Genomic DNA, 14,889 nt, shown 5'->3' with positions numbered 1-14,889 from the left:
ACTTAAGAAAATAAGGCTTCAATGTTTGCCTCTAGTTTCCGCAGGACATAGTGTTGGCTATTCTTTATTTGCTTTTACTCTTAACCTGAAGCGCTCTAGTTTGTGGCTTTCTCATGAGTTTGGTCTCTCTTAGGGTACTATGAGTCTATGAACACTATTTACGGTGTGCAGCTCAAGTGGTCAGTTGACTCTATTGTTAGTCGTGCTCACCTGTCGTTAAATTTAGATGTAATGGTGAAAAATAACAAGGCAGTTGGCATGCTCATTAATTTCCACGGTTGAATTTATCTGATTAATTGACTGTCAGAACGTGACTCTTACGGTATGAATCTGCAGAGTCCAAACTTTCCTACTTTGTTTTCTTTGGGGTACTCATCCATATCCAATAACAATTATGATTCTCCCATAACAAAAAAAGAAGAATACCTCTGAAACAGCAATATCACATAAAAAAAAACCTTGAAAAAAATGTTAATACAGATTTTCAGATTCAAAAAAGAAAAAAAAAGAAAGATAGAAAAAGCTGAACTCCTATAATAAGTTTTATGACTTCTCAAAGGCCTCTCTATCGTGCTTGGTTGATGGGATTGAAATGAAACTCCAGATATCCAGATCACATCGTTCTCTTGAGAAAGAACTATTGCTTTTGAAATCTTTCTTCACTACATGTCAGAAACTCCAACTCTTTTTACTAACCTTTTTCCCAACTCCATCACTTCTTCCCCAACTCTTTTCTTATAGGAAGGGTTCAGATATCACGAATCTCACACATGAGAATGTGATTGAATTGGAAACAAAGAAAAAAAAATTGAAAAAAAGAGTTGGATTGTTCCAACAAGTAAAACTAACATTTCCCAGAAGCAATATCTGCAAAAGTGATATTGTTAGCTCTCTACATGTAAGGTGCACTTCCAACCTCACAGAAACAATCAAATTCAAATGAGACATCAAGAAGGTCTTCCACACGCCACTCGGTGATCTGATCTCCCATCAAGTACTCGGATATGCTGTTTGTTGAAATCACCGAACCATTGTCATTGATAGAACAATTCTCCTCTACCTTATATGATGAGGATGACAATTTTTGTTCATTGCATCTTGTTCTAGGTCTCTTTGTTGATGACTTGGAGGCTACTCTTGCATGATCACTACTGTTGATGATGACTATGTCATCAGAGAAGGTAGAGCATGATGATGATGAAGTTGGATACAGAGTAGAATCAGCAGAGAGCTTTACACCAGCGAGAAGAAACCTGTTGTGTTTCTTAGTGTGTTCATTGGCGTTGTGGATTGAATGGTCACATTCCCTGCAAAGAATTGCTCTGTCTTCTTGACAGAAGAAGAATCCGCGCCTTTCCTGCAAATTAAACCCACCAAAACTAATTTACGACTCATGTAAGCTTATATATATCTTTTTGTTCTTGCAGTTTTAGTCTTGAAATGGAAAGTTTGTCACATTAAGCTAAATCTAATCTTCTCAACAAGACATGGTGATACAAAAGCATAGCAGCGGCTAGAAATATCAACCTGCTTTTGGATTTGTTGAATTGTGGATCGAAAATGACAAGAACAGAAAAGTTTCTATTGTCTAGTCAATTCCAAGAAATGTAATAGTCTAAATCTCAGTATCAAAGGTAGGTTGTTTACGCTTGTTCATTTTCTCTTGAGTTCATAATAGATTACAAAAACTCTTGAGTTCATTTTCTCATCAATTTTTTCGTTGTGGTTGGCCGAAAGGTACGTTATTGTAAACTACTGAAGGAAGTAAAAACTGAGCAAAAACTAGGATTTGAGCAAGGTACCTGACAGATATCACAATGAGGGGAATCTTTGCAAGTTGGTTGGAGAAGAAAAAAGCGCTTGTGTTTGCTTGCAAGCTTATTTGCATGGTGAACACGGCGATCACAGACATCGCAGAGAGCTGCTTCATCTGCTGAGCAGAACACAGTGGCCTCAGCTTTGTCACACACATCGCACCGGATCTTCATTTCTTCACTTGGATTGATTCTCTGCTCTGCTCTTTGTCTTTGTCTTTGATCTTTTTAAGTAGTTGATGGGTGCGAAGACTGGGGTTATGGTGGAGAGATGGGATGTGCAGGACAAATAAGTTATGGGGTTTTGGATTTTCAGGGACCAGAGAGAGAGAGAGAGAGAGCAGCTAAGATCTCTGTGAGCTAGGGTGCTTTCACCCTTTGAGAAAGCTCTAAATGCCGTGTCTTTCTCTCTAACTGTATATATACATACAGATTTGAGTAAAGATCGAGGTAGCAACCAGGCTTTTCTTGGCCAATATTCTATTTAACCCAAAAGGTTTTAGTGATATTTCCAAGAATATGTGAATTTGGAGATGGAGGCTTGAGTGCTTGACGAAATCAGAAGATGGAACTGGAACTTTATAATGAGAGAGAGAGATGGTCCCAGCCTCTACTACTGTAGAATAATATATATTTAATGAGAAAGAGAGATGATGTTGATTGAGCAGTCTCAGATCATGGGAGACCAGATCACACAGTAATATCAATTAGCTAGAGGTTTGCTTGCTTTCACTTTTGATCTAAAAGTGCTAATATCTTATATATGACGTCCCTCTACCATCGAAGTTATCAAGTAGTTCTGTCGATGATCGTCATTGCAGTCTACTTCGCCGGTTTTCTTCTTGGAGTTAATTGAGTGTTAGTAGTCGAATGCACCGTGACGGAAAAAAAATGGAGGCAAAGGTTAGGGAGGGAGGACTTGGGGGCCCATGTGGGTGAAACTAGTTATTAGCAACCTAGAATTATGAAGACACCTATTAGAGTTGAGAACCTTACGTTAAAGAGAAATTCAAGCTAAATGTTTAGTTAAGAATACACAATAGAGAGCTAGTCAAAGTCGAGAAGCTACTGAATTTCGATATTCAAATGTAGCTTATATTAAGTAGAGCATCCATAAATGCAGATCACACTACAACTACCTTGAAAGATCATATTGGGTTTAGGATGAAGTACCCCATATATCAATTACAAAGATCAAATTGGATAAAGGATATACACATTTTTCCAGTGGCACTGGTGCTTATATTTATTTCTTGGTAGCTAATAGCTGCTTGCCATTCATTTGATAGAGCATTGTGTCATTATCTGTACCCGCACCAGCTGCAATTCATTAATGAAATAATTGAATTCCAAAATAAGTCCCTTCCAAACCCAAAGGGAAGGGAATGTCCAAATGGTCTTTTTACAAGGAGCTATGAACCATCAAAAACCTTGGAGGAGGCAAAGAAAAATGGCACGGTTGTTCTCACTTTTGGCAATTAGGTTCTTAGGGGAGGTGCCAACAATATTTTGAAACTTCTTTCGAGTATAATTGTATTAAACACACGTTTTTCCCAATTCCCACCGCCATTATTTGGAATCTATCAATTATTGCAAGGCATTAGGCCTAACACAACCAAAAAGAGCTTTTTCAAGAGTTGAAGCATGACAGCTAGTTTTGTCAAATTCGTTGTCCCACATTCTCAAGTTTAGGCTTTGGTTTTTCAAAGTAAATGACAATTTGTAATGCAGGAAAATGTTTAAGTTTTTGCGATAATATGGTACCTGTATTCTAAATTACTGTATGATTTAATGAATATCGTATTTAAGGTTATTTGCCACCCTCCTTGAAGCACACAAATCCCCGACTTATTCTCAATTCATACATGTCATAACGTTCTTTGATTATTTCTTTAAAATTATAGTTTTACATATGTATTTTTAAGACAATTCATTGAACATCTTGTCTTCCTGTCTTTAAAGACGATTTTTTTACTCATAAATGTTGTTGAAGTTAAAACGTCAAATATCGTGATGCATACCTAGAGATTAGGTCATCTATTCACCTTTGCCTTCTAAATCAAGGACCATTGACTTGTTGTTTGATTTTGTTGGGACATCTCAATTAAGTATGAACCATACCTTTAGGAATTGATCCAAGATAATATAAAAAGGGACCCCTTCAATCACCCACCAAATAATGCACGTTATATCAGAATGGGAGAGCAAAGGAAGAGAAGAAGATTGCTTGTAAATAAAGAAATCGGCAAAAGCGTAGAAGATGACAAAATAACACTTTTTCAATATTGGGATTATGATATTTATGGAGGATCTTGTTGACTGGAAATCGTTTTAAACAAGCGGTAGTGCGCATCCTGCTCTTTTATCTTGAAAGATTTGCTAGTTGTGGGCATATCATCAACTGTATAGTGCCATAAGAGAGAAAGAAACAAAAGAGGGATTGGGAATTAAATTATTGGTTGGTAGTTCCAATAGGATCCAACCCACATGGATTGGAGCATTATTCAAGGGGATGCTCACGGAGCTCTTGTAATTAGATGATGCACGGAAGCCAAGTTGGTGATGAATGACAGACCATGTGAAAAAGTAATCACTACTCTTTGGCTCTTTGTCACACTTCTTATTAATAGGATACTTTTTTTTTTTTTTGATGACATTTTTTTTATAGGATACTTGAGAAACATGAGAGCTTCAAACATGAGAGCTAGCGGTTCCTCCATTTTGCCATCAAAGTGCTTGGGTTAAAAGTATTGAAACGATTAGGACTAGTTTGGTATTGAGTTTTGGGGCTAGTTTTTGCTTCTTCTTTTTTTCACCATTTTCATCTCATTAGCTGTTTGGTAAATATTTTAATCCAGCGTTATTTTTACCAACTGCAACCCGAAACCACAAAAATAAAAAGCAGGTGCTAGCATGCTTTTTTTCATCTACGTTTGTCGAACGCATAGCGGAGAAGCGATCACTTTAATGAAATTTTCAACATTCCCCAAAACACCCTGACTAAATTTCCCAAATGATGCATTATGTCTCTTTCTTCTCCTCTGTTCTTTTCCCTGCACTCCTCTCTCTCCATGGACATTTTAGTTCTTTTTTCATTGTGCTGGGATAAGAATCACATGGGCTAGGTATGTCTAATCTAATCTAATCTATTGTTAATTGCTACTCAATTTATTCTTTTTCGTTCTTCCCCTCTTTTCAGACAAGGTGAGGCATGGGCCTGGAAAGTTTTCTACATCATATATAGTTGCAGCTGGGTTCTACTTTGTTTGATGTTCACATTGCTTGTTGTGCTTCTAATGAGGTTTATAGTGTGGATATACATGCATTGAGCATTGCTTTTCCATATAACTAACATACTTTGAGTATTTCCTCGGTGTCTTTGGTCTTCTTAGCACCGATCGATTCACCAGACTCTGGAAGTTTGCAACAAGCAGTTTCTCATAAATCAAAAATTTGTACCATGTGCTCCGATTACAATTTTGGACCATAAAGCATAAATTCTTCTTTTTTTTCTTTTTTCTTTTCTATGTAAGTAAATGGGTAGGTCCTATTCATCTGCCAATCTTTTTACAGCAACTTTGCAAGATAATGAATTGTTAACAGTTTATGCGAACAACTAAGGTTTTAATGTATTGGAGTGTTTTTTTTTTTTTTTTTTTAATGGTAATGTAATGGAGTTGTGTTTTTAAATTATCATCCGGAGTAACAAAACTTTTTAGTCTTTACACATACTCGTAACATTTTTACACGACAGGTTACCAAACACGTTAAACATGCTTTTTATGATCTCATCATGTTTAAAAAATAATTTACCAAATGAAATGCTGAGTTGTTGAAGGATGTCGACATAATGTGTGCCTCTACAAACTAGGGTTTAGAGTTGTAATAGGAAAGTGTTCTAGGTATTCAATTGTATTCGGATTCTATTACTTATTGTGTACCTTGTAGCACCCTATATAAAGGGCTCCTATTATCAATAATAAACACAATTACAATTCTCTTACAACACGTTATCAGCACGATAATCTAACCCTAGCCTAAAGATAAAAGAAAAAAAACCTTAGCTTGGCTTTTCCCTCCTTCTGCAACCTGCGCAGTAGCCTGCATCCCAGCCCACTGCCTTCCCAGCCTTGCCGCTTGCAATACACGGGCTTGTAGCACACCATCGGCCTCCAGCCTAGATCAGACCACCACCCGCCTGGGCGCACAGCAGCACCCCCCAGCTCCTGCATCACCACCTTGCAGCATCACCTGCAATCCTGCGACGCAACGCTAAGCACAGCCAAACCGGCCTCATCTGCGCACAACCCAGCGCCCCCGCTTCGCACGTCCGGATCCCAGCACCTCCGATTTGCAGCAGCACCACCAACGAACTGCAGCAGCAGCAGCCTCCCACCTGCTCAGCTAGGGCTGGGTTCAGTACGGTACCAGCCCTCCAAGGCCAAAACCACCTACCATACCAGAACTTATTGGTACACAAAATGAAGTACCATTACCGGCCACAAAAGTCGGTATATCAACTTCTCGGTATCAGTTGGTTGGGCCTCCAACCGAGTTTAAGATTGGGCCAGCTTTCAGCTACGGCCCAAATGAAAATTTTAAATTCCAAACCTGTCAGCAACTGAAAAACTGAAAGCAAATGAAAAACAATCAAATAACTTATATGAATTTAAAGGCCCAGACCATAAGCAAATGTAAAACAATCAAATAACTTATAACTCTCACTCTCTCACTCTCTCACATCAACTTCAGTTCATCACTTATAGTTCATCTCATCATCACTTCATACCATCACTTACAGTTCACACAAATGAATGAATGATACAATAACAAAGCGGACAATAGTTGAAAACAAAGCATTCAAAGACTCAAGTTTCATCTCATTGTCACTGCATATTTGCTTGTTGTGCTCCCTGCCTCACTCAAAGACTCAAAGTTTCTGCAAATCCATTTTAGTTGAAAAGAATAAGAATGCTGGCAGTTCTGCAAATTCAATCAATGAAGAAGAATTTAGGTTAACTCATTGGACAAAAGAAACAAACATCATACATTGTGATATTAATACAAACATCAAACATATATATATATATATATATATATATATATAACATTTTCATCATCTAACATTACAAATATATATCACTTTGAAACTGACCTGTTGGTCCAAACCGATCAAAATGGGGTGCTCCTACGTTGCTCTAGTTCTAAGCCTTGATTGTAAGATTTCTTGAATTGTTGAGATTGGAACACCTGAAAATTATAATGAGAGCATGTTAGGCCAAATAAGAAAAGCAACATATAAAGTAGGGAAACTCGGATAAGAATGAAATTTTGAATACTTATGGTGAGGTGATGCCTACTTGTAACAATGTAACCTATTAATTAGGTGCCTAAGGATTCAGAGATAAGAGTAGCACTTCCTCACCTTACAATTTAAAATAATAATACATGATTCTTCAGATTTCCACAAATATTATCCAAGGATAGTTTATGTTGGGTTGATGAATCAAGAACCTAAAATTTCATAGACAAATCCAACCAAACATTCATGATTCAACAACATTGACTTATTACAAATTAATTATGTGGGTGCTGTCAAATTAAGACAAACAGGAACTTACATGACCAGCAAGGAAGAAGGGAAAAAAATTGAACACTCCTTTAATCCATAGTCCTATTCCACAGAACAAGAGAGTTCAGAAATATCCTTGTAACCGAAGGTTTTGAGGCCCTCACTTTTGAAAAGAACATGAGAATGACCACCTGGACATCAAGAGAGTAAGCCAATAGCCAAATTGATTATTATACTGAACAAAATGAACAAAATCCTTCTAGCATGTTAAGTTGTTAACAGATACAGATATGGTCTTTTGAAAATGTTTTACATCAAAAGAGATATCCCATACCTGGGTACAGATGGCGGAACATTGAGACCCACAAACTTAGTCCTTCTCCCTCAAACATCAAACTTAGTCATCGGTGCTCCTGCTCCTCCAAGCACAAAAGAAAAACCATTAAAAGTTTAAAACCCATAACAAATTGGTAAATCTCAAGATAATATATAACATATCCAAGATCGAATTCCTAAAAAGTCTAAAATTGGGTAGATCGAAGTCTCGAACCTCAACTCAACAATCCAAAGCTTCTAATCCAAAACAATTGAAGCTCCGAGCTCGTACTCACTAGCAGTACTGCAGCAATTGTTCAACTACTTTGAATCGAATCGATTTGACGTGAAATGAAATCGAATGGGTCGAACGATTCGATTTCGAGAGAGAGAGAGAGAGAGAGAGAGAGAGAGAGAGAGAGAGAGAGAGAGAGAGAGAGAGAGAGAGAGAGAGAGAGAGAGAGAGAGAGAGAGAGAGAGAGAGAGAGAGAGAGAGAGAGAGAGAGAGAGACAGACAGGGAGTGGTCGAGAGAGGGACTGAGGGATTAAGGATTAGGGTTTGGACCAAGAGTTTGAGAGAGAGGCTCAGGTCTCGCTCGGGTTCGAGAGAGAGAGACGAGGTGAGTCGTCCAGAGACTGAGAGAGGGACTGAGGGAATGGGATTAGGGTTTGGAAAGTTTTAATCTAACGGTTGTTAGTTAATATGGAATAAAATCAACGGTTATGATTGATTATATAAGAAATATTTAAAATAATTAAATATTATATTAAATAAGTGGTACGGTACGGTATACCGTATTTCTTTAAAATTCCATACCGCTACCGTACCAATTACACCCACTCGGTTCGGTTGTACCGTACCACAAGTTCGGTAACCGAAACCCTTGGTAACCGACACCCTTGATTCGGGACGGACTCGGTTGGCTGGTTTGGATCGGTTGAATTTGCTAGCCCTATGCTCAGCCTAGTCTTGCGCCCCCCTCGACAGATCAACAGTCGATCGCTACAGATAACCACCCATTTACAAACCACCCATCGCTGCAGACCAGAAGAAGAACACGCGAAGGAAAAGAAAGAAAAAAAAACAAAAAAAGAGAAGGGACCCGGCCCAGAAAAAAAAAAGAAAAAAGAAGAGGAAAACCCAAAGAACAGAAGGCCCAGAGAGGAAAAAAAAAACGAACCTGCTACAGAAACTGCTGCTTGTTGCTGCCCCAACACGTCTGCTCCAACACGCGCGTGTCCTCAAGCCAAGAACCATCACGTAAGTTTTTGTGAATTAAAGTTGCTGTTTTCATGTATTTTAAAATCTTTTATTTTCTGCAAATATTGGAATATATGTTGCCAAATGGTTTTGAGTATTTAACAAAGCGGAATTGTGGGGATTCACGCTTAACGAACTAAGAGTGTTCATAATTAAACGAACTAAGAGCGTTCATGTGAACTAAGAGTGTTCACAATGCTTGGACTAAGAGTGTCCGTTAGTATCAAATATGACCATATTACAACATTGTTGTTTGGTCTAATCCAAAAGAGATTCTTGGAAATTGATTTCTTGGTAGCTTGGTTCGGAAATCTTATTATTTTAGTTTTCGTGGAAGTTTAGCTCCGAAACTAATATATATTCTCTTCTTATTTTCAGGATGTCGAATGAACCAAGGCTTGACTTTCCCATGCTTGACTCAACAGGCTCGAATTACCACAGTTGGGTAACCGATGTTGAGAACCATCTCACTTCAAAGGGAATATTACCCATAATCCAGGCACCTAACCCGGATCTTGTGTTCATCCGAACATCTACAAAGCATGCTCAAGTAGTTATCTTGATGCGACGCCATATGGACAAGGCACTTAGATTGGAGTATATGTCGATCAAGGATGCAAGAGAGCTATGGGTAGCGCTAGAAGAGCGCTTTGGAAATGTCCAAGATTCCCTCCTCCCTGACTTGAAGGTTCAATGGAACAATCTGCGTTTTGCTGACTTCAAGTCTGTTGCTGAATATAATTCAGAGGCTCTTCGCTTACAATCCATGTTGAGATTCTGTGGACAACCTGTCACAGAGCAAGAGCTAATTGAGAAGACTCTCTCCACCTTCCCCGTTTCAGCCATTGTGGTATCAAAGTAATACTGTACTGAAGTCAATGCTGGATGGATCACGAGGTTTCTTCAGCTTATCAATATCATATCTGTAGCTGAGAAACATGATAACATACTTGTGAGAAATTATAATTCAAGGCCCATTGGAACCAAGAGCGTTCATGAGGCGAATTATAATGCACCCAAAGGAGGGTGCAAGGAGCGGAACCCTAGGAATAATTGACATGAGGGATGTATGGGTCCATATAACCACCCTAATCAGGAAGTAAACTGCAAGTTTGGAGCGGATACACGTGGTGGCAATGCCACATGTGGGAGAGGGGGTCGTGGCAACCCTAGCCGTGGTAGTGGAGCCATAGCTCGTGGTGGTGGCGCTATGGGTCGTGGTGGAGGCGCCAATCCTCCTAGGGAACGCCCACAACGTGCACCTCAATTGAAGGGAGGCAACCACAATGATATGTGTCATCGATGTGGATCTAGTGAGCATTGGTTCAAGCAATGCAAGGCAAGCGAGCAACTAGCTGCAAGATACAGGGCATACAGGGACCTGAGGGAGCAAGAAGTGTACTTTGCAGAAGAAGAAGAAAATGGTGGAGATGTTAATCTCACCATAGAGGACTTCAAAGCTGAAGATGAAGTGCACAAGGATGCTGCAGACTTTGATTAGAATAGTCCTCTTTATTTTCAAGAATCATGTAATAGTCAATAAATGACAATTGTATTAACTCTTTCTTATGTGGCGTATCCAATAAAATATGATGTCTAAGAAAGTCATTGAGATAATTGGTACTTAAGCGAGCCTCGCTCCACCAACATCCCTTTCTACTTTCCTGGTCATATTTGATTGAAGTTGCCAAACGGATAGAGTGACTACAATGTGTCTCAGTTTGATTTTCTTTATTCTGGATTAGACCTTTTTGGACCATTTGATGTAATCATTGGCTACATTTATTAATAAAGTATCGTATTATTCAATGTCATGGACATGTTTTTAATTTCAAACTTTATTATTTTTCAGTATGTTTCCTGGAGAGTTGGAATGCCTTGTTGATAGTGGCACCACACATACTATATTGCGACATAGGAAACTATTTCTATGCATGACGCCTAGTCGATCTTCTGTGACTACGATGGCTGGACCATCACAATTGATTCATGGTCGAGGACCAGCTCAATTTATGTTGCCAAATGGCACAAGTATTAATGTCACTGAAGCTCTATATGCTCGTAGGGCTGGAAGAACCCTATTGAGTTTTAAAGATATAAGAGCCAATGGTTTTCATGTGGAAACACATTGTGAGAATGGACAAGAGTTCCTTTGCATCACCTCTAATGACTACGGACATAAACGAGTATTAGAGAAACTTATGTGTCGCTCTAGTGGGTTGTATGCAACCACTATTCGAGTCATTGAATCCAACCATGTCATGAGAGATGACTTATGGGATTCTGACACATATCGGCTTTGGCACGATTGTCTGGGACACCCAGGTCGTGATATGATGATCCGTATACTAAAGACTTCACACGGACATCCATTTTTCAAAACGAAAAGAAGTCAGAACAAAAATTTGGTCCAAGGTAGGGCCAGAGCCGCCTACCCCCTGCGGCCCAACAGTGGTATTGACACCACTAATGCCTCCTTGGTTCCTCTCTCTACTTCTAAAGTCAATTGTGACTTTGTGGCTCAACCGGATTCTTCCATAGTTGCTTCTAAAGCCCATCTTTCGTTTTGCAAAGCCTGCTCTTTAGCAAAATTAGGATCGAGACCATCCTATGCAAAGGACACTAAACAAAATATTCCATTCTTGCAACGAATCCAAGGTGATATTTATGGACCTATCCAACCAACTTGCGGACCATTTAGATATTTTATGGTGTTGGTTGATGTATCGACACGTTGGTCACATGTCATGCTTTTGTCCACCAGAAATTCTGCATTTGCTAAACTCCTAGCACAAATTATTAAGTTAAGGGCTCACCACCCTGATCATCCCATTAAGTCAATTCGTCTTGACAATGCTGGAGAGTTTACATCAAAAATTTTTGAGGACTATTGCATGTCCATTGGGATTGAGGTTGAAAACCCTGTTCCTTACGTTCACACCCAAAATGGTCTCGCAGAAGCCACCTGACTTGATACACATTTACACAAGCGTACGTATCATTGTGAAGATAGGGAAGTATTGTACCCAAAGTTATCGTACCACAGGGATTAGTGGCTAACCCACAATCCTTGGGTAATCGGAAATAAAGACACTTAGCAAACAAGGAAAAAAAAAAGAAAATAAATAAAAATGTTAATCTAAGGCACCAAGCCTTAGCAATGCTCGGCTTTGATTTTCACCAAAGCCTAATCAAAACTAAGAGCCTAGTGATGAATATTTACAATTAGTTGGAGTTCAATATTTTGAGAGTTGATTTTAGATTAACAAAATGTAATGAAATGTAAAGCAATTAATAAAAATGAAAATAAATTAATAAAAGTGTAACCAAATAAATGGGAATGTTGGGTGTTAGGGAGGTTCCTTCACCCAAATTCTATGTGTCGGAAGCTAATATAATGTGGATGCAAATCCCTACTTTGGCAGTAGTCGTATCCAAGGCGGTTCAAGGCTCAAGGACCGAAATTCCCTTTCATGATATTCCTACTCCGGTTCAAGGGTAAGGCGTAGAGATCGAGAAATTAGACTACTAAGCGACCCGCCCGCGCAATCACGCAGCGGGTGTAAATAACCATACTTATAACCCCTCGAATACGAAATTGAAGGTTTCTAGCTTAGGAATTAGAGGGAGTCAAGCCTCTAACTCCGTCCTAGACATGCTCAAAATACACACCCTAGAGTTGACTAGGCTCCTAGACATGCATTTTAACCCAACAAAAATAGATATAAGCATTCATCATATGAAAATTGCATCATTGCATTAAATTAAACATCTTTTACACAAAATTTGGGTTAGGGCACACAACCCTAACCCCAATAAGGAAATTACTCACAACCCATAATCATGGACATCAAATTACAAAATTTAAATACAAAAGAGAAGAGAAGTGTAGGAGAAAACATGAATAATCACAAATAGCTAAAAAGCATGACTAGTCTTGAATTACAACTCCTACAATTACCCAAGTCTTGAATCTTGTAGAGAAGAGGCCTTTGATGAATCTTTGAAGTTTTGGGTGAGTAAATCCTTGAAATCCCTAAAATAAAACTAAAGAAAAGAGGAAAAATGGAGGAGAAGGAGCAGCCCAAAAGGGCTGCCTCTATTTTTTCGGTGGTGCGGCGCTGCTCCTCAAGGGGAAGAAGAATGAATTAGGTCGTGGCTTTCAAATATATATATTCCTGCACATGTGTGAACTGTGAAGGGAGATAACAAAGAGTGAGTGAGCACGTGGTCTGGAGGGCAATGGAATAGGAACCATGATGATTAATCAGTGGTTTGATTAATTGATGGCATGACTCACGTGCCGCATCAGCTACATGTTTCAATATATATATATTTTCTTCTTTCTTCCATTTTCTTCAAAGCTCTCTCTCTCTAAACATTTTCATTTTTGATCGAGCTCCCAACATCCTATTTCTTGTCGACATTGATCATGGTTTATATGCTGACAAATTCGTCTCCTTGTCGAAAACTCCGATTTGCTCCCTTTTTGTACTATTTTCTCTCGTTTCCGAAACTCCGCTTATTTCCTACACAATAAATATAAAAAAATTAATTACATAATAATTGACTCGAGGATTAGCTTAATTCTAGTATTTTAGATATAATTACACGTATAAAAATGCGTGTAATCACCACCATTAAAAGACTTCAAATGGTTGCTAGAGCATTAGTTATGCGCACCAATCTCCCTGTTTCTGCTTGGGGCTATGCAATATTGTATGCAGCAGTGCTTATTCGTCTCAGGCCTACTGCCACTCAGCCCTTTTCTGCGTCCCAGTTGGTTATTGGATATGAGCCTGATGTCTCACACTTATGCATATTTGGGTGTGCAGTTTATGTGCCAATTGCGCCGCCACAGCGCACCAAAATAGGTCCTCAAAGACGATTAGACATTTACGTTGGATATGACTCCCCAACCATTATCCACTATTTGGAACCCTTGACAGGCGATCAATTTACCGCAAGATTTGCGGATTGTCACTTTGATGAGACAGTCTCCCCGTCGTTAGGGGGAGATAAGAATAATAATGTTTAACAGGAACGACAGGAATTGTCGTGGTCTGTCCCCACTTTGTCTCATCTTGATCCCGAACCGCACAGTCCAAAATTGAAGTGCGGAGAATTCTCGATCTTCAGAACGTAGCAGACTCTATGCCTGACGCGTTTTTTGATATCGCTAAAGTGACAAGATCACATATACCTGCTGCAAACGTGCTTGCAAGGATTGATGTCCCTAAAAATAGTGGACATGGCGCCACCCCTAGGGGTATTGAGCATGGCGCTGCCACCACTAATGGTGATGGCAATGTGGCTCAGGCCGGGCTCCCAGCAAGGAAACTTGGGAGGCCCAAAGGTTCAATGGATTCTCTCCCGAGAAAGAAAGCGAGTTTGGCACAAAAAGATCCATTAATCATCGACATAAATAACCCGTCTCATGAAGATATTCCGGATTATGGTTATGTCCAAGAGACATCATTAGGGGACGCTCCAATGTCAGAACCAATTCCAGAGAATAGAGAGATCTTCATGAATTACACCAGTGTACATAAGACATTGAGTCGAGACTATATTATCCTTGATGACATGTTTGCATATTATATCGCTCAAGGAATTATAGAACATGATGATATTGAACCTCGCTCCGTTGAAGAATGTCAACAAAGAGCAGACTGGCCTAAATGGAAAAATGCGATCCAGGTTGAATTGGATTCACTAACAAAGAGACATGTATTTGGGCCTATAATGCTGACACCCCCAAGTATAAAGCCTGTTGGCCATAAATGGGTATTTGTTAAAAAGCGTAATGAGAAAAATGAAGTTATTGGATACAAAGCCTGCCTTGTGGCGCAAGGTTTCTCACAACGCCCCGGAATTGACTACGAGGAGACATACTCTCCCGTAATGGACGTTATAACGTTCTGCTA

The 14,889-nt window shown here is 39.2% G+C and overlaps 1 protein-coding gene across 1 annotated transcript; it reads right to left on the bottom strand.

Annotated features, from left to right (window-relative positions):
* Window positions 1–743: 743 nt before the first annotated feature.
* On the bottom strand, window positions 744–2,348 carry LOC112171958 (B-box zinc finger protein 20). Its single transcript, XM_024309086.2, has 2 exons — window positions 1,803–2,348; window positions 744–1,357 (listed from the first exon to the last, which is right to left on the bottom strand). The coding sequence occupies exons 1-2, from the start codon at window positions 1,986–1,988 to the stop codon at window positions 893–895; spliced, it is 651 nt and encodes a 216-aa protein (XP_024164854.1). The 5' UTR covers window positions 1,989–2,348; the 3' UTR covers window positions 744–892.
* Window positions 2,349–14,889: the final 12,541 nt, after the last annotated feature.

Source organism: Rosa chinensis, chromosome 6, assembly GCF_002994745.2.
Source record: "Rosa chinensis cultivar Old Blush chromosome 6, RchiOBHm-V2, whole genome shotgun sequence".
NCBI lineage: Eukaryota > Viridiplantae > Streptophyta > Magnoliopsida > Rosales > Rosaceae > Rosa > Rosa chinensis.
Note: the sequence above shows the minus strand (reverse complement) of the source record. Positions and strands in the feature narration are given on the sequence as shown.